Source organism: Vanessa atalanta, chromosome 23, assembly GCF_905147765.1.
Source record: "Vanessa atalanta chromosome 23, ilVanAtal1.2, whole genome shotgun sequence".
Lineage (NCBI taxonomy): Eukaryota > Metazoa > Arthropoda > Insecta > Lepidoptera > Nymphalidae > Vanessa > Vanessa atalanta.
The window spans coordinates 6,654,916-6,676,227 of record NC_061893.1 but is presented as its reverse complement, the minus strand read 5'-3'; the positions used below and the strand labels follow the sequence as shown (position 1 = coordinate 6,676,227).

The following is a 21,312-nucleotide window of genomic DNA, read 5'->3' as shown; positions in this document are numbered from 1 at the left end:
TATTCAGTCCTGCGTTGGAGCCCAGGCCTGAATCCAAGCATCTTTATCCAAAAAGTGTTATTTTCATGTGTAATAAGATTTATTAAGTAATTTTCTCTTGATATATTTTTTAATGCAAACGGTAAATTGTTTAAATTTTCCGCTATTTTATTATTCGACTCAAGTCTTGATAGTAATACAACAATATTAATTTCGATGATTTATAAACGAGGCGTTAGAAGATCAAAAACAACAAACACAAAAAGTACTTAAACGCGCACCACCGCAATAGAAACCTTGAACTTATGAAGAACCTTAACCTTGATTGATTATAAAGAAGGTTTATGTCATTTCTCCTTACAAATCTTTACATTCCTATTATTCTAAGGTGCGCTGCGCTGAGGTTACCCAGTTGTAATGTTGCATGTTTATGTGTGAATTAGATTTAATATTTTTAATATTTAAATGCATCGAACATTAACTGTTAGCTTCCCTAACAAAAATATAGTAAAATTTACTTGTTTCTTGTTTATAATTCCAATATCGTGCACGACGTTGAAAGAGAACATCCTGAGGAAACCAAAGTGTGTTGGAAAGTTCCATATCCACCTCCAACTCCCCAAAAAGGGACTCCTCTAAATATGGTTACTTTATTTCATGTTCTATTTTCAATTTTTTGTTACATCTTAATCACTTTAAGTTAACTAAAAAGTAAATCATACCATTACTGTCATTATTAATGGTTGTCATTTCTTAGAAGTATTTTATCTTGTAAGAAATATCCGTGTGTCAGCAAGACTGCGAGAAACCAATTCATCACTCGACAGTTAATTCGACCGTGAAATGTCAAAAGTCAAGTTGAAAAGGATGATACGCAAATTTTCTTTCTCCCCCTTTAATTATCATAATTGTTCGCGCAATGACGCAAGGTAAGCCTATTTTTGAGAATTCTTGATTAAGTTCGACGTCTAATTTACTAAATATAAACTAAACAAGAAGTTACTTGGTGGTAGGACTTTGTGCAAGTCAGTCTGGATAGATACCACCCCCTCATTAAATATCCTACCACCAAACAGTAAGTATAGGCACATGGGTCATAACGTCTTAGTTCCCAAGATTAGTGGCGCGTGATATAAGGAATGGTTGATATTATTATGTGCCAATGTCTATGAGCGGTGGTGACCACTTACCAACAGGTGGCCCATGTGTTTTAACGTACATACCGCATCTGTACTAAATTTAAGCTAAAACTAAACGTGACTTTATGTATTATAATTCTAACAGTTGCTTAGCGGTTTTTTAATTATAAGCGCACAAAAGCAAGTGCTCTCTTTCTGTCAGTATCGATTTGACAATTGAAAGAAGAAGACAGCATGAATAACTTAACACACCATAAACAACATTTGAAGTTAAATTCGGATACGTTTTAACATATTTATAAATGTTATCTACATATATCATAAGCAGCGTCCCTAATAAATAAATTAGTAATCATAAAGTAATTAAAAAATGGGTATAAAATTAAAAAACTTATTTGATGTCGTTTTATACTTTTATTTGTGACCAAGGCTTTCAATATACTTTTATTCGATGAATATATGTAACCGTTATCCTGTTTCAAACAAATATCATCGTAAATGAATTATTTAAATTTTCTCACTCACAAGTTTTCGTGAGTTTGATCTACCCAACAATTCCTGTATCTCGTTCAAAGTTTGACCCTTTGTTTCTGGCACGAATTTATACGTAAACAAAAATGCAGCGATGCATGATCCAGAGAAAATCCAGAAGGTAACATCTCCTCCTAAAACTTTGACCATGGATCCGAAACCAGTTGCTATACCAAAACCTATCAGCCAAGCGGTCGTCATGGAAACAGCTGAACCGGTACTGCGAGCGTTGCCACTAAACATTTCTCCCACTAATGCACTCGGCATTGTGCCAAAACCTGAAAAAGAATTTAATCATTTTCAATAACTTTTATTTTGTAAAGCTTCCATTTATAAATTATCATTTGAAATCGAATACCATAGCTTTGGAATGTAGATTCTTCGGTGAAGTACCGTATTTTTTTTTCAGATTACCAAATTATCAAGAAGGAAGTCTTCATCTAATATTGACTAAGCACCAATGAGATGCATTTGCTTAATTAGTGTTTATAATATCTTGTTCGACGATGAAAGGAAGCATTGTGAGGAGACCTGCTTTGTCGAATTAAATTATGCCACGTGTGCACCAACCTGCATTGGAGCCTTTTTTCCATATGAGATAGAATGCATTTTCCCAGTAATGGAACAACAGCACATATTACCTTTTACTAAATTATCAAAATCTGTATTGCAATAATTTATGTCTCCACAAATTTATAAATTTATATAAATGTGGCAAAACATATAAATATTCCAATATTGCTCAAAGTAGGTGAGCGAATAAAAATAGGAACTAGGCATAAAAAACTTTAATAAAGGTATAAATTGTAGACAAGATATCTTCTATTACCACAAAAAACTCACCAATTTCGTAAGAAAAGAAATACATGATAAGCGCCAGTAACGGCAGCCAGCCGATGTCAGCAATCACAGCGCTTTGTATCCGCGAGAGATGAAAGTAGGTGCCAAGAATTGACTGAAAAAATAAAGTTCATAAATAGAAAATATTATTTTTGTATTGCTTGAAAATTTGTATAAAATATGACAATATTTATGTCTTATATTGATGAGATGAGATGGTTAGAACGCGTGCATCTTAAATGATAAATGCGGGTCAGACATAAAGCATCACTGAACTTTCATGTGCTTCATTTGTGTTTATAGATGCTCGACGGTGAAGGAAAACATCGTGAGAAAACCTGCGTGTATCAAATTTTATTAAATTCTGCCACCTATTTATCCACCAACCCGCAGTGTGGCGGAATAAGCTTCAAAAATTTTCCTTAAAGGGAGAGGAGGCCTTATCCCAGTAGTGGGAAATTTACAGACATTACAAGGAGACTTACAAGTACTGGTTTATGCTTAATATACGTATATTAGTTATGCCTTTTTTAATTTGGTTATAATGTAATTTTTTTATATATTTTTAAATTGTATTTAATGTTTCATATTAAAGCAAATTAAACAAGCTATGAGTCCCAATTTGTTGTTTGAATGTTATTTTATTATAAACGTGCCAGCTAAAATTAAATCAATTTACAGTTGATATTCAAGCAAATGCAAACATCAACGATTTTTTTAGGTAAACTTTGTCTGAATGCTAAGAAAACGAAGAGAAACAACCATTAACCTGGATACATTAACATCTTTAAATAATAACAAGTAATAATTTATTATATTTTTATTATCACAATTATTTATTTTCAGTTGATCATTTTATATGACATCAATACATTTTAATCCATAAAAATAAACAAATAATATTAAATATACCATACCAAACTATACGTGTAAATAAGAGAATTATTTTATATTTTACCATAAAATCTTCCTGTTTTTTGTCCGTATGAAAATTCAGTTCAATGGATTTCACGCTTTTAACGTAAATATGGCTTTATAGTGAATTTCCAATTAATTTTTTGTTCATATTTTGTTTTTATTTTAAGCTTACGTTTATGGCAATATGTTATACGGTTACTCGGAATTTTTCAGTACATTATTCGTCTATTGATGAGTTTTAATTGCTAAAATCTAATTTAGAACGTAGCAACACTCATCATCCTGCCCTTATCCCAATTTTACTTGGGGTCGGCGCAGCATGTCTTCTTCTTCCATACTTCTCTGTCGGACGTCATCTCACAAGTAACATTCTTTCTAACATATCGTCTTTCACACAATCCATCCATCGTTTCTTGGGTCATCCCCTACCTCCATATCCATCCACATCCATTCTCAAAACCTTTCTCACAACCTGGTCCTCATTCTTCCGCATAACATGCCCAAACCAAGACAGCCGGTTTCCAGATAGATTCTCGGTTACCGGTGCCACTTTCAAACTTAGCAACACTGTTTCTCTAAAATGTTGTAACTGTTGTTATGACGTATCGGGCAATCTTTTACGAAATATTGGGTTGGGTGAAAGTCTTTTCGTATTTTATATGCAAATTCAAGATATTTTTTATCCTTGTTTATTTCCACTTGACTATAATATATATGTGCCATTCTGTTCGATAACTTTTTGCTGCTATGTAGGCATCGACATAATTCCATACTGGCTGTAGCAATTTTGGGACTTATGATCAAAAAAATTGTGACAAGTAGTTTTAATAAACATTATTAGTTACCCTTACTCTATAGTTACCTATAGAATTCAACAATTCTAACCAAAACAGATGAAAATCTGAGGCTGCAAGATCAGGTCTATATGGTGGATGCAATATCACTTCCCAACCAAGTTCTCTCAATCTTTGCTGATCGCCTAAATATATATGTTGTCTGGCGTTGTCAAGAGGAAAAATGACAGTCTTTCTGTTGATCGAGTCCGGGCGTTTTTTTCTATTTCTTACTTGAATCTTACTGGCAAGTAGTATCCGAATCGATTTTGCTCAGCGGTTAAAGCTCATAATAAACGATGCCCTTCCAATCCCACAGTACACACATCATTCTTATTGTAATATAATCCCGGTTTCGTAAGCCTGTGGAGCTTGACTGTTCTTTGATTATTACCTTTTTCGCACGTTATTGTCGTAAGTAATCCATTTCTTATCACCATCAATCTTTCATCATTTTTTTAACTGTAATATCAGCTAATGCCCGACCCCACGCCGCTGTACAAGTTCGTCAATATTGCGAAGAGGTATGTACCCCACATACCATGAATTGGCCAGCGCGCAGCCCGGATTTTGATTCCACTGAGCATGTTAGAGACAGTTTAAAAAATCTGTATATGGCAGAAATCCCCACAACAGTGGCAGCACTAAGAACAGCTATAGCACAATAAAACAATATTCCGCAAGACCGTTTAATAATACTAATCAGATCTATGCAGAACCAATTATAATCTGTAATCTGTGTACTTATACACCTTATTAAAAGAAAAAAGAACCTGTGCTTCAATTTTTTTTATTGTACTAACATTTTTTCACAAAAAAGTAAACAATCCATTTCAAACCAATTTCTGTTACATTTATCGTTTTTGTTCAAAAAAATTGTATTGTCCTTTCCAGAACACAAACGTATACTTAAACATACACAAGTTAACGAACTAAACCACATGGTTTAGTTCGTTAACTTGTGTATGTATGTGTACTATACATATAGGTTTCAATTTAAATTTGTATAAAAAGTTATACTGGGTTAAATGTTTATTTCATAGGCGTCTTGAACATTGATGCAGTTTATGAGTCTATCATATTTATTAAATAAAAGTATATTTATTAACATGAGAATTATTAACAATGTATAAATTATGACCGAATGAAATGGTGCCAAGAATGCTAGCAGCTTTATCCCTATTGGATTGCAATTCTGATCCTTGCACAAAAATTAACTAGCCCTCGTATCACGAGGAGGCAATAAGACGAGGTGCTATACTTTTAAGACTTGCACTATTACCAATAGAATTACAAGGTCCGAGTGTTTCAATAAACGTATATACGTACAATGCTCATTTAATATTATACGAAGATATTCGATCAAGTACGTAACTTGCACATATGACCTTTTGAACTAATGGGATTAGGTAAATTAGTGTAGTTTAACTAGTTATAGTCATCAGCGTACAATTAATATACCGTTGTTTTTTTTTATGTATAGGTTGGCGGACGAGCATATGGGCCACCTAATGGTAAGTGGTCACCATCGCTCATTGAGAATGGCGTTGTAAGAAACATTAACCATTCCTTACATCGCAAATGCGCCAGCAATCTTGGGAACTCTAAGATGATACGTCCCTTGTGCCTGTAGTTACACTGGCTCGCTCATACTTCAAACCGAAACACAACAATACTGAGTACTGTTGTTCGGCGTCTGATGAGTGGGTAGTACCTACCCAGGCTTGCACAAAGCCCTACCACTAAGTAAAGTGTTTAAGTTACAGTACCACGAATTTACATAAGTTTAGTTTAGTTCAGAATTATAACTTGTAAACATAGATCAATATAAAATGAATAGAAATCTCTTAAATAAGTATTAGACTTCTCACTTCAATCACGATGGAACGTCTGGATAAAACGAATGAATTCGAATAAAATTTGGCAAAGCAATCGGAAAAAAGATTGGGTTACACATTTATTATTCACAAAAGAAAGATTACTACAATTCAAGTAACTCTAAGCGAAACAGCTGTATACTACGCTTCAACGGTCTTTAACAAAAATAGGGACTTTTCAGGCTATCTTGTAATTAAAGAGCAATAAGATTAAAAGGTAGTATTGTGGGGTTGATGGTAGAACGAACCAGTGTAACTACAGACACGAGGGGACGTAACATCTTAGCTCTTAGGTTGGTGGCGCTTTCGCGATGTAAGGAATGTTTAGTATTACTTAGAGTGCCAATGTATATTGGTGGTGGTGACCACTTACCACATGAATTTTATACTTTTTCAATGTGAGACATATATTGGTGTTCCCGACTATTCACGGCCGACTTCAAAAGGCATTACGCTCTCTAACATCGGCCTGCCCCCTCTCAGTAAACCTGTACTTTCTTGTATCGAATATAATCAAAGAATAAATAATAGATTTTTGTATTCCACGTGATTTTCTAATAGCTCTGCTGTATTGTGTACTACTAAAAGTTCTTTATTAATTTGATATTTATAATTGTAAACTTAACAAAATATGTCCAAAATAAAAATCCGTAATGATCTCAATCACTTTATTTTTCCCTTGACTTTACATTATTCTCTTTTTTCATTTCTTTTGTTTTTCCTTCAACGCTCAAAACCGAATGAATCAAATAACCGTATCCTCCTTCCCCGCACACATTTTTGTTGCCATTCACAAAATATAATTACCGGCAGTCAATAATCTTTTATTGTTAGTAAAAATATAAAATTAAATTGAAAAATAATAATCTAAAACATTAAATAAAAGTTGCCTTACATAATACAACACTATCCTACTAAGCTTATATCCACTTTAAATTTTACTTCCAAAGTTCCGATAATATATTTCGTCGACGTTCAAAACGCCATTTTAACACAAATCCATAATTAATATCAAAGATTATTCTAGCTGTCGACCAATTATATCGTGTCAATTCGACGTACAATGTTGTTAATTTGGCGTTTGTTCTCTTTCAGATGAATAGGCTACACACATATAATTTATTGGTATATTATTATTATAATAATAAGACAAATGTATCTACTTCACTAACAAAACATAAATGTTTTTATAAATTATTATTCCAAGATTTTGATTATGTTTCGCGTTTGCTTGTGCGTCCCGTGCCAGTCATATATTTTTTTTAATTTTGATATCCGTTTTTTTCTTTATTGTACAGAACGTATGAATTAAAAAAAAAATTAGCGCTATTCTGACAGTTTTAACGTACTGTTTGGTATGATGTTTTTTTTTTTTTTAATCTAAGCATATAATAAAATTGGGGTGTCTGTTTGTAATAATAAAATAAGCTCTTTTTAATAAATGCATATGGATGTATGCACGGTACATATACCAAAATATCATTTTTTACAATTTATGTGTGTCTATCTGTTTGTTCCGACTTTGACGGGACTTTCACTGGCAGATAGCTGATATAATAAGGAGTAACTAAGGCTACTTTTATTTTATAATTATATATATAAAAAAGTCACGCTGCAATGTCCAAATAAGATAAATTCATACATCATTTCATTCATAAGCGTAAGTTTTCTTAATGAATTTGAATTTAGAATATTTTACCATTGTGTAGTCTTTATTTGATTTTTCGAAGATTTCTCGAAGCATGTATATTGAGCAAAATAAAATTCACAAGAATTGAAAAGCAAAAATACAAACTAGAATTGAAATAACACAAAAGCCATTATTTTGCTGAAAAACGAATACCGAACAGGATCTGGCTTTCGTTTTTCAAGTATTAAAAAAAACAAATGACGCATTTATTTTAAGAATTCTAGTCAAACTTATAGTCAAATTGGAATGAATTTGAATTATATTAAATCAAAATAATTCAACAGTTCAAACTACATAATCCTCACTTTAATAGATTAATTGAAAGTTCTTCTACTATGAAATATCGATCATAAGATAAGATAAGAGTAATTCAAGTATTTCAACAAGGTAGATATTAATTCTTACTTTCAAAGACATTTTATTAAAATTTTCAATTATCCAAGACTGATATAGTCGTATCCAAAACTAGTAATTTTATCCTTAGCTTTACACGCGCGGGGCTTTTACTCGTGAGACATCGTAGGCGGTGACCCACGCCGCCCACGCCTCATACTGCCTCCGCATTTTCATATAAACGATCATGAACTTTATAAAGATAATATAAACATAATAACTTACTAAACTGATTGCACAAAATGCAGTGGAAACGAGCAGCAATATCCTTCGTCCCGCTCTCTCAACTACAAATGGTGCTACGAGACTGGCCAGTAACCTTGTTGCGCCAATAATAATCGTTGCTATATCTGGTCTGAAAATTGTTGCAAACGTTTTTTGGGTTTTTTTTATAATTTTCAGGAGAGAGACGACTATTAACGTCATGATATGTGTAATCATATTCTGTATTTCTTAAGTTCTGTATTTGTTAAGTTCTGATTGCCGTCGTATTTATACACGGCACTCCTATAGGACTAGGACATATAAGCTGGAGATGTTGGGCAAGTGGGTGTGTGCAAAACACTGGTGCACTTTATTCTTTCCCTTTCAGACACAGAATCACTACCAACTTTCAAATTCCTGATAACGCCTAAACAGAACATTTCGCTCTAATTGGTTAGACTCGAGCGTCAAATCTTGGAACTTAAAGTTCTTGCCGTACAAGTTAGACCAATAATGTAGTCAATATTATTGGTCTACGTCTACGGTCTACTAAAACGAATAGTTATGTATATATATGAAACTATGTGAACTTAATAAAAAAACGTACCTTATAGACGATCCAGCGATTTTAAAAATATTAGTAGCAAAAAAGAGAACTGCGGCTACACCGCTTGTTTGTTGCAATGTACACAAACTCAGCGTTATGAACAGTGATTTTCTGTTCGCTTTAACTGTGAATATATTTATCCAGGCCTTCCAGCTGTGACCTTCATCTGGACTCGTCCCCTTCACACATTCGAAGACATTCTCCAAATCATCTAGACGCCCTAAGTATCTTAAAGTATTTTTCGCCTCTATCTGTTTCGCTGAAATTAAGGAAAAATATATAAAAATAAGAATACGATATGAGAAATAGATGAAAATTATGTCATAGTTGATTAGTCGTTTTCTTGTTCTGTGAAATATATAAGTACGAGTCTTTCAAAAGTGGTGATAAGTGAATACTGTATGTGTTATTCAAATTCATTTATTCAATGTAGAATAATAATATTTATTGATAATCAAGTGAAAAATCTAACTGAATCAATGAAAGAATCTCAGCGGTTTTTATGTAATTTTTTGTAATTTTTGTAACTTATAATATAATAAATATATAATAATAATAATAATAATCTTTATTGGCTGAATAAATTACACTACTACAGACACAAAATGTATAGTAATTAAAACAGAACAAAACGACACTTATTCTATGTAATACAAAAATTATACACAAAACAAAAAATTAAAAACAAAAGAGAAAAGAAATGGTAGTAGAAAATATAAAATATAAATTATAAATATAAATTTATAAAAATTGAACATGAAGGAACCAAACAAAAAAAAAAAAAATAAGCTAGATGATCGATTACTTCCCTAGTTTGCTATCATCTTAGTACTTACTTATTTTGGAATAACCAAGCGTGTAAATACACGCAAAGGTTGCTTTATAAGATCATAAAATTCTTAATGTTTATTTCTAAATTTTGTAACATAGACAATTTAAACGCTTTCGGGATAGTTATAAAATAATGTAATGTTCTATTGTTTATTATCTAGCTTTGTGATAAGCTTGTTTCATTTCATCGATTTTCTATTTGTCTCTGACTTAATTCACTCAATAACCATAAACATAAGATTTTAAATTAACATGGTTATTTTTTATTACTATCAGTATTTGAAACGGGATATTTACCATGTTTTTTATTTTTTCTGGTGGAACTCGATATTTCGACATTATCTACGAATGTCTTGTTCACGAGACTCTCGTGAACCGTTTAAAATACTTATAGTTATAACCAAAATAATATTATAATTCCGAGTTCGATTTCCAGAAAATGTTGAGGAAATCTCTTCGGTCATCTGTTAATAGCATTTCTTTAGGTTGCCGCTCAACAATGCCTGTGTCTAGATGTAAATTAAAAAAAAAACTAGATTTTTTTTTTATCTTAGATGGATTAACAAATGGGTCATCCATGTCCCATGGTGCATTAATTTTTTTAAATATCTTTGAAATATGGAATATAATATCTTCATCTTATAAGAATATTTCAGAAGATTTATTTTGTTATATATATGATCTTATGAACGCTGCAGATTGCATCGAGGACAAATCTTCGCGATTATTTGGACATTTTTTATTATATAAAAATGTATCTGACAAATAACTTAATTAAAAAAAAACAGTCTACCTAAAACTAACAAGACTTCGTAATTAGCAGATAAAGAGCCAAAAATACCTGATGAATTAAAATACGTTAGTATTTATATGTAAATTAAATATTATATAAAGCGATATTATTTGATTAAAAAATAATTGAAACTATTGAGTTTCCTGTGGATGTTTATCCGATACTCGAACACTCCGAATTGCATCAGGTGTTAAAAAAATTAAAATCGATTCTTAAATTAATGAACCCATTTAAATAAAGAATATTTGGATTTAGATATTGTATTTGATTTCAACTTACCTTTTATAGCGTAATATACGGGCGATTCTGGTATAAAAATTATACCAATTATATGGACAATGTTTATCAAAAGAGCAAAGTAACCCGTAGACGTGTAGGACACTAATGATCCAACGGTATAAGCAGCTAAAGTGCCCAAAATACCGATAATAGATGTGGAAGTGAGGAGTATTCCGCGAATATTTGTTGATCTGAAACCAAGTGTACCACCTCAAAACGTCGTAAGTACTTTGTCCGTACAAAATAAGCATTTGTTATCGAAATAAAAATATTTACTAGATATAATATTCGTGGATTTAAAGGTAGTCAATGTCCGTCTGGGTGTTTCGTTCAAAATGAATTTATTTTTAACATAGATTGATAAGGCAAATTAAATATTTACATAAGTAGGTAATATCCCAAAAAAAAAATTGTTTTCAAATATATTCATCTGTCGGCGATCGTTTTTGGATCCAGCGTGTTATGCAAAATCTAAAAACCAAAATACTTATACTTTATAAGTAGGCTTTAACGAGCACTTTTGAATCGTCATTTACACGACTATTTTAAATAAAGCTACCTTATGATAAAAATGAATATATATATCTTCTTTAATTTTCTGCAGACGAAGACACGACAAATGACGTATGTACGGTATTTGTTACCGATACACGTCTTCGACTTAAAACAATTGCTTACGCTATTTTTCAAAGAATATTTTCACGAAACGAAAACGCAAATAGGAATCAACGATTCCTGTCGCGACCCGTAATATTTACGATGCCTACACGCTAAGAGTGTTAAAATTATTTTATACTTACGCTATTTCTCCGACGTATACAAGATTGTTAACAGTTACCATACCCATACCTAAACCACTTATTATTCTGATCGCGAAGATCATTGCGACATTCTTTGTAAAAACTATGAGAACTATTGCTGTTAGATTGAGAAAACTGCCGAGAAATAAGCAAGGTTTCCTGCCTATTATATTTGATAGGTAACTTGGTATATATGGACCTAAAATCAAACATATCAAGTTAAACATCCGCTTTGTATATGGCAATTAATTTGAGTTCGTTGTCATGTCATTGTGCTATTAATATTTAATGTAATATTTTGTAAAAAAAGTATTATACAAAAAAAAGTTTTTTTTAATATAGATTATTTCTGTTATTTATAATAAAGTGTTAAATAAATATATAGTAGTAAACCACAGGGTTGAAGTTAAATTATACAATACTAATACAATTCAATAAAGTTTTAGAATTATTAATAACTCCACAATTATTATTTCACAGTTAATAATGTAAAAATCAATCCATCAGTTACAATCGAGTAACTTTTCTAACGATTCACCTCGAACCGGCTTTCCGCAATTTGAAATGACAACTTCTTACGGAAGGGTAAACCGCTTCGTTACGTAACGCGTTACGGCGCCAGTCTGACTGGCTTCTCTTTCTCTTACGCATACGGCAGCCATTTTATAGGATTAAATAATTATACTAATAATGTATATACACAAAATTCTAATTTCAAAATTCACATATCAAGAATTGTAACAAACAATAAATTATGTTTTATAATCAATAAAGGATTTTATTAACAAATTATATGTGTATCTAAAACACACAGCATTGTTTGAAGAAGCATCCATAAATCTTACCATAAACAATTAAAAAATAAAAGTTCATCTTACCTCTCTTTCCGTCCTTTGTTACCTTTCTCTTTCACACACAGCAGAGCGCGCCATTTTGTTTCAAATTTGCGCGCCACTGACATTGTCAAATCATAGCGTTTGTAAATCTTGCCGCGTAAACTTTTAAAATTTTTCTATCAACTTTTAGAAGTTCAAAAATTAAATAATATAGTGAATTTTTTTTTTAAAAAACGTGCTTGCAGAGCATTAAGGAAACCATTTACAAATGAGTGTCGTAAACGGTAAAGGTAAGGGTAAGGATATGACGGATGCCGCTGCTTCGGATGGAGAGCGGTCGTCTCGACAAGTATCCGAGGTGTCCAGCGATCAAAGAGAGTCTTCTTCATCTTCGGAAGATGAGGAGGGCTTGGCGTCACCTCCACCTAATAAGCGACGTAAGTATAAACACCGTGGGTCGGACCCGCGAGTTGATTCACTAGTTAATCAGGTAGATTACATTTCAGGCTACTTAACTCAGTTGCCTCATTATATTGTGGCCTTGACTCAAAATTCGCAAGTAAATAATATGAATCCCAGGAGTGTGGAGAGAACAGATGTTCCTGCGAGTGAATTTTTAGTAAATCCTTGTCCTGTTATTAATAAGTTGCAGATGGGGGATATAAACACAGAGTTTGATGAGAAGAGGGTTATTCCCGTAGCTATTAAGGAACGTTTAGATGAAGTTACACGTTTACAACATTTTGACACTCAGGCTTGGAAGGGAATTCGCTATAAATCAACATTACAATCTTTTGCTGCTTCGCCAGGTTTTGTTGCATTAAAGGTTAATGAGGAACTTTGTCATTTTAACAAGACTAAGGATTATTTAGCATCAGCTGAGAATATGTTAGCTGGCTTAACTAATGCAGAGCTGGAACAGAGGGAAATTTTAAAGAGTAGCTTACAAGATATTGTTAATTGGGCTGCTTCAAATCCAAGAGATTTAAATGCTACATTACTCTTTGATAAAGTATCAACACTGTTTGGTCCAGGTTCATCCTTACATAAATGCTCTGAAAAGATTATGCAAATCATTTGTGGCAGGCGAGGTGAATGCATTGAAATAAGAAGAGAGAGAATTTTAAAAGAAATTAGTAATATTAACCTGCGATCAACTCTAAGAAACATTCCACCAAGCTCAGAACATTTATTTAGTAGAGAAGCCTTGCAACCTTTAATTCAGTCCTTAGGTGGTTCACAAACATGGCTTAACATGCCAAGCTATTTGAAAGAAAAACCAACAACACATGATCGTCCATCCACTAGTTACAAATATGATAATAAATCACAAATTCAAAATACAAATAGAAACTTTAAGACCAGTAAAAAAATGAGGAATAATAATAATAATTTTCGTTCATTTAAGAAACAATCTAACTTTCGAAACAACAACAAAGAAAGTGCTACCAACTTTACCAGGAAACAGAAATGACATTATAAGGACTCAGAGGGTGTTTCTAGGGGGATGTTTGCAACAGGCAGTTCAAAGATGGCAAGCTTTGGGTGCAAACCAATTTATTATAAATATAATTACCAGAGGCCGCATACCTTTCAAATTGAAGCCTCCTCTTCAGTACCCAACAGTCAAATTATTAAAGAAATTTGCAACAAAGATATCCACAAATATGTCTACAATAGTTCAGGACCTAAAAGACAAGGGAATTTTAGAAACACCAAGGATATTGAATACGGGTTTTCTATCCAAGATGTTTTTGCTAAGAAAATCAGATGGTGGGCTCCGTCCAATATTCGATCTAAGAGGGCTCAACCGATATATTGCTACAAAGCATTTCCACTTGGTATCTCAGATGGATGTTATAGACTTGCTACAGAAGAACGACTGGATGGTCAAGATAGATTTACAACAAGCCTATTTCCACCTACCAATAGCAGAATCACACCGAAGATTTCTTCGAGTTTACTACAACAACGAAGTCCTACAGCTAACAGCTCTACCCTTTGGCCTTTCTTCTGCCCCCCGAACATTTGCAGCCTTATCAAACTGGATCGCAGAGATCCTGCGAACAAGAGGTATCAGACTAATGGTCTATCTGGACGATTTTCTTTTAGTCAGCCAGGACAGAAGCTTATTGGTGAACCAAGTCACAGAGACCATAAGCATTCTCGAGAGTCTGGGGTGGCATATCAATTTTCAAAAATCCCTGATAACACCTGTTCAGCAACTCGAATACCTAGGAATTTTATGGAACACTTACAACTTTACAATGGCCCTACCTCAGATGAAGGTAACAAAGATTCAATCTGTAATCCAAAAAATTCTAAGGGCGGGCTGCTGCGCTCTTCGACAGACACAGACTCTGCTAGGCCTCTTAAACTTCGCAAATATGACCATTCCCCGTGGACGCCTACACTGTCGGCGAATACAGAGGTTTTTAAAGATTTTTCCTCAACACAATTTACGACAAAAGTTAAATGTTCCACCTCTTGTGAAGCAGGAGTTAACCTGGTGGCTCGAAGCCATAGGCCACAGTTGTGTGGATCTGGACCAGAGGGAGATCACTCATTTCTTAACCACAGATGCAGCGGATGCAGGCTGGGGTGCTCAATTAAACGAGATTTGTCTGTCAGGGAAATGGTTGCGACACCAGAAGTCTTGGCATTCAAACGTCAAAGAGATGTTTGCAGTGTACTGCGCGATAAATTCACGTCAAGTGAATCTAAGAGGGGCGCACATTTTAGTTCAGTCAGACAACAGGACTCTGGTGGCGCATATAAGAAACGAAGGAGGCACGCGCTCTCTAGCCTTATTAGAGTTGACCATGAAGCTAATGGAGTTGGCCGAGCGGCTCCACATAAAAATTTCGGCGGCGTACCTCCCGGGGAGGTACAACGGCATAGCCGACCGCCTTTCAAGGAATCGACCAGTGCCGGAATGGCATTTGTTGCCCCCGGCCTCAGAGGCCGTATTCAGAATATGGGGCGTCCCCGAAGTCGACTTATTCGCGTCCCAAGACAGCGCAGTCGTAAAACGGTACGTAACCTGGGACTCCAGAGATGGTTGCGCCTTATTCTGCGACGCATTCAGTCGACAATGGAACTACGATTTGGCTTGGGTGTTTCCACCACCAAGTCTAATGCCAAGGGTGTTGCGTCACCTAAACACGGCCAGGGGGACATTTATAATAATAGCACCACAGTGGACACAATGTTTTTGGCTGACAGACTTACGAGCACGAACTCTGGCAGAACCATTGGTGATACCAGACCTACATCTTTATTTAATAGATCTGACAACGGGGAAGAACCCACCACATCTGGAGAAGTTAAAGCTGCTAGCGTGGAAAGTTGGGGGTGGGCAGATAAAATAGCGCACTGGTCCTTAGAGGAAAAGGAATTAATAAATAAGAGTTGGCGAGCAGCAACTAAAACTACTTATAAGGCCCCTATACAAAGATGGATTTTATGGTGTAAATTCCACAGAATAGATCCTAAGATGCCTCAGGCTATAGATGTTGCTAGATTTTTAGCCAAAATTTATTTGAAAGATGGGTTAGCTTACCGAACTGTACTTCTACATAAGTCTGCAGTCTCTACTTACTGTGGTTTAAACAATTTATCAAAGAATTTTTTTATAAACCAAATATTAAAAGCTATTTCCTTAGAAAGACCTCAAGAAAGAAAGACACCAATATGGGACACATCATTATTATTTGAATGGCTTAAAGACACACCAAATTGTAATACAATTTTTGATATAGTTAGAAGAACAGCAATAATTCTTCTTTTAGCTTCTGGAAGAAGAATTCATGACCTCACACTCTTGGATGTATCTGAAGAAAGTTTAGAAATAGACCAAGATAAGGGAGTAATTAAGTTATGGCCAAGGTTTGGCTCAAAGACAGATGATATCAATAATAGACAACCTGGGTGGTTATTAAAACAACACACTGAAGAATGTTTTTGTCCAGTAAGACACATCAAAAAGCTAATTGAGGTAACCAACACTAGACGTTTAGAAGGAGGTTTAAATAACTTATTTATATCAATTACGGGTGTGATTAAACCAGCCACTCGAACAATGATAGCAGGCTGGATAAAATCAATATTTAAGGAAAAGGGAATTGATGCAACACCAGGTAGTGTAAGATCTGCTGTAGCATCTAGAAGCTGGTTGGAAAATAGACCTATAGATGAGATTTTAAGTAGAGGCAATTGGAGAAGTGCCCAGACCTTTAGAAAGTATTACTGTCGAGTAGTGGAGAAAAGGGGAGATACTTATAAGGAAGACTTACTAATGAAGAATTTTTCAAATATTTAATTAAATACTGTTATTATTTTGATTTAATATTCAAGACTAACTTGAAATACATAAACTTAGTATATTTTTGTTGATAAATATTGATCTCAATTGATAAAGTTACTTTATTTACCTAGGGGTAGAATTAATAATTATTTTCTAACTTTATTTCTTTTTTGTTAATTCCTGAGATATATTTTTGTCAATTTATTTGTTTTTTAATTATAATATGATGAATATAGATTTTATGTTTATTATTTCTACTGACATGATAAGTATATTCAATTATAGGGTTCAGTAAAGGAAGTTGAACATATAGAATATATTGAACATCATGTTTGTTTTAATTGATTATAATTCACATAGCGTTTGTATTCTTACACCAGCAGATATCAAACAGGTCTTCAAACAATGCTGTGTGTTTTAGATACACATATAATAAATCTGTTTTGCATTACAACAAAACAGTTATTATGTGTGTGAGAAAACACACAGCATTGTAGCAAGGCGCTTGCTGGTGGTGGATGAAGACTATGATTTGACAATGTCAGTGGCGCGCAAATTTGAAACAAAATGGCGCGCTCTGCTGTGTGTGAAAGAGAAAGGTAACAAAGGACGGAAAGAGAGGTAAGATGAACTTTTATTTTTTAATTGTTTATGGTAAGATTTATGGATGCTTCTTCAAACAATGCTGTGTGTTTTCTCACACACATAATAACTGTTTTGTTGTAATGCAAAACAGATTTATTACCTCTTCTTATATTATCATATCAAAGTACATACAATTAGTAACGTAAGTAATAACATAAGTTTTTCTCAAGTTAAACAATTTCAATAATAAAATGTTCAACATAGATTAGTTCAAGTTATCACTTCTGTCTGGCGTCCCGAAACGCACAGGCTTTTTTTTTTTTTGTTACCCTTAGTAATATTACATTAAATATAGCCTTTTTTTATGATATCGGTAGGCGGATGAGAAAATGGGCCACCGGATGGTGAGTGGTCACCACCACCCATAGACAATAGCGTTGTAAGGAATATTAACCATTCCTTACATCACCAATGCGCCACCAACCTTGAGAACTAAGATGTTACGTCCCTTGTGCCTGTAGTTACACTGGCTCACTCACCCTTCAAACCGGAACACACACGGTACACACACTTCAACAGTACTGCTGTTTGGCGGTAGAATATCTGATAAGTGAATGGTACCTACCCAGACGGGTTTGCACGAAGCCCTATCTACCACCAAGTAAAACTAAAGCCTATTATAATAAAACTATTAAATAATAACGTACCAATTATTGCTCCAACATACAAAAGAGAACCGATCCATGACGCCTCCAAGTCTGTTATCAAAGCCGGTAATGGCGTTTCATTGGGATCTTGAAGCTTCGGGATTATTGGCGCTGACCATCCAACACTGTAGCCATCAATAAACTGGCCTATATTAACTGAAATAAATACAAATAAATATAAATTTGACCCTTGTGGGCACTCGGACCTGCAAACAGGAACACTTAGTACTGTGGTGATCTGGTTTAAAGAATGTGTGAACCTGTGTAATTAGAGTTCAAGCTGATTCGGAGGAAACCCGTAATTAAAGATAATTAATAATTCCAATACAGGTTCAGTCTCTTCTAAATCCGAATATTCTTGTGTTGCTACATCTCCAGTTTCATCAGAATCAGAAAAACAAGAGTAACCTTTATTGGCCAAAATTTGGTCTATGTTTTGATGTTAGTGTTGTAACGGGTATTTTAGAAAAAGTATGTGTGACAGGAGAATATTTTTTGAGCAATAAACGTTATGCATCTAGATCCGTGGTTTATTTCTGAACAATTCAACATTGTTAAATATTAAGTTAAAATAAAATATTATAACAAATATAATATTAGCTATTCAAATACCACATATATATTATAGGTGTATGGTTTTATCACACTTACACAAATACACAAAAAACACAATATAGGAAATTGGCGAATTTCAAATTTAAAAAAATACCTTATCTGACGATAACAAATTAAAAAAAACCCCCAAATAAACAAAGTTGTCGAACTAATAAAAAAAATACACACCACACGCAACAATTAATAATTGCGTCCGTAAATACTGTTTCATATTTATTATTTTTTTTTTTTTATTATATATTTTTTTAATATATTTAGTGGCGACGGACAACGGGCGGAGGAGCGAACTTCGTACAACTAGATATCAGACACTAAGACATTATTTCAGACACTAAGGTAAAACTATCCGTGAATATGCTAATGGTTCTGTTTTTTTAATTAAATCGTTAAACAATTATAGATACATAATGATATATACAATTTAATTGTACAATTATTATAATTCCGTCGGGCAATAGTGTTATGCAACAGGTTACATGACAATCTTTTGGATGGCGTGTTTCTGTTTTTATTTATATATATATATATATATGCATTATTAGTTAAATTTTGTTTGTCCGTTACTGATGTGAGAACTACTGGACGTATGGATATGAGATGACTGATGAGCAATCGACGCGAAATCTTCTTTAGATGTTTATAATTATTAATTTTTGAATACCGTTTGTCCTTCTCTATTTTTCAGGTTTATTTAATGCCCAACGAAGCGGCCGGGTAGCATAAAAATTTCTATAATTTGTATATCGTATCTGTATATTTACATTTTTTTTTTCTTTACACATTGATATTCTTATCGTTTTCAGGTTTGGTTAGACTTTTTAGTTGTTCAGGCCATAACCTAGATTGTTGACTCAGAAAAAAAGGACCTTATATATTAGCGAAACTTCTTTATTTAAAATATATTTTGAGAATTTCGAAACTTATGACAGGTTTTATTTTGATTTCATTTCATTGCAAACTGCATGTCAATAATTTTATATTTGGCGCCAAAATGATTAAACCTCTTTTGAATATGAAATAAAATTTCACATTTTTGGAAATCTGACGACCTCCATGGTCGAGTAGTGTGTACACCGGTTTTCACGGGCACGTCACTCCGAGGTCGGGTTCGATTCCCGGCCAAGTCGATGTAGAAAAAGTTTATTAGTTTTCTATGTTGTCTTGGGTCTGGGTGTTTGTGGTACCGTTGTTACTTCTGATTTTCTATAACACAAGTGGTTCAGCTACTTACATTGGGATCAGAGTGATGTATGTATGGTGTCCAATATAAAAAAAATCAATAATAGGAAATGTTTATGTTGCATATGATTTGACCCCAGTCAAACTCATCATTTAAGGCGGTCTTAATTTTTACTGATATATGGATTTATTTTGTACACGGATCTGTAAGCTAAATTTATATTGGCTTGAATTAAATGGAAACGAAATAGCTAGTAATAATAATAACTATTGTTGGCCCAGTGTACGAAATTCAAATATAAATTTGAGAAAAATATATTTCGAATTTCGAACATGTTTTTTATTCTCCTTTACTTTTTTTAATAGCTATTTGTCATAAAAAAGAGATCGGTTAACAAACAGAAGAAACAAAGGGACTGAACTATATTAAAACTTCTTTTTTCTTCTCAAACATCTATTTATGAGTTAGTATTTTTTTACTATTTACTAATTAAGAAATAAAAAATGGACTCGACGTGACTCAATTTGACTTAAAATATTCGACAGTGGAAATAATGACTGATAATACGACAAAATACGACAAATCGACAAGCAACTTGCAGCTATTTAACCACACAATGATAATGATAGTGTATATATTTAATTATCATTAAATAATTAAATTATACAAAACATTAATGTAATAGTTTCAGAATAAATGATAAACTTATCACAGAGTTCCTACGATCGTTTATTTCAAATGATCCTAGCACTACGATAGTTCATAATTGTTTGTCTTTGTACAAACTCGTCTACCTTACTACGGGTACCTTACTGGTTACCTACTCATCACGTACTCTACCGCCACACAGCAATACTTAGTATTGTTGTATTCCAAAGGGTGAGTGAGCCAGAGTAGCAACATACACATGAGACTTAGATCCAAAGATGATGGTGCTTTGACGGTATCAGGAATTGCCACAATCACAATTGCCATTTGCGTTATGCGAAAGTACTTACATCAAGCCTGTCGAATATGTACCCGCAATCTTCCATAAAGATTTAATGTCTTATATAAAGATTTAATGAATGCTGTATCAAAATGTTTGATGCGGAAAATTCAAACAGCAACAATTAGTTGAATTTTTACATTTGACCTTTATGCGTAGTCTTTCTTTTGGGTGATTTCTTTAAGAATATTATCATCGTTTGCGTTCTGCAATTCAAGTACCCGTAAATTCGAGATATGTATAGAGTTACATCTTAATCTGTACGAAATATACGAATAGTTGCTTTTTAGAGACTCTTATACCATAAAGTAAATATTATATTCTAATTCAGTGAACTTCCTCCCATATTAAAAAGTATAAATTATATTATTATGGAACGAA

General features: G+C 33.4%; 1 protein-coding gene across 1 annotated transcript; it reads right to left on the bottom strand.

Moving 5' to 3' along the window:
* Window positions 1–1,625: 1,625 nt before the first annotated feature.
* Window positions 1,626–18,996, bottom strand: LOC125072984 (facilitated trehalose transporter Tret1-like). Its single transcript, XM_047683620.1, has 8 exons — window positions 18,932–18,996; window positions 18,149–18,304; window positions 11,715–11,913; window positions 10,915–11,105; window positions 9,012–9,270; window positions 8,426–8,555; window positions 2,493–2,604; window positions 1,626–1,927 (listed from the first exon to the last, which is right to left on the bottom strand). The coding sequence occupies exons 1-8, from the start codon at window positions 18,972–18,974 to the stop codon at window positions 1,626–1,628; spliced, it is 1,392 nt and encodes a 463-aa protein (XP_047539576.1). The 5' UTR covers window positions 18,975–18,996.
* Between the last annotated feature and the right edge of the window lie 2,316 nt (window positions 18,997–21,312).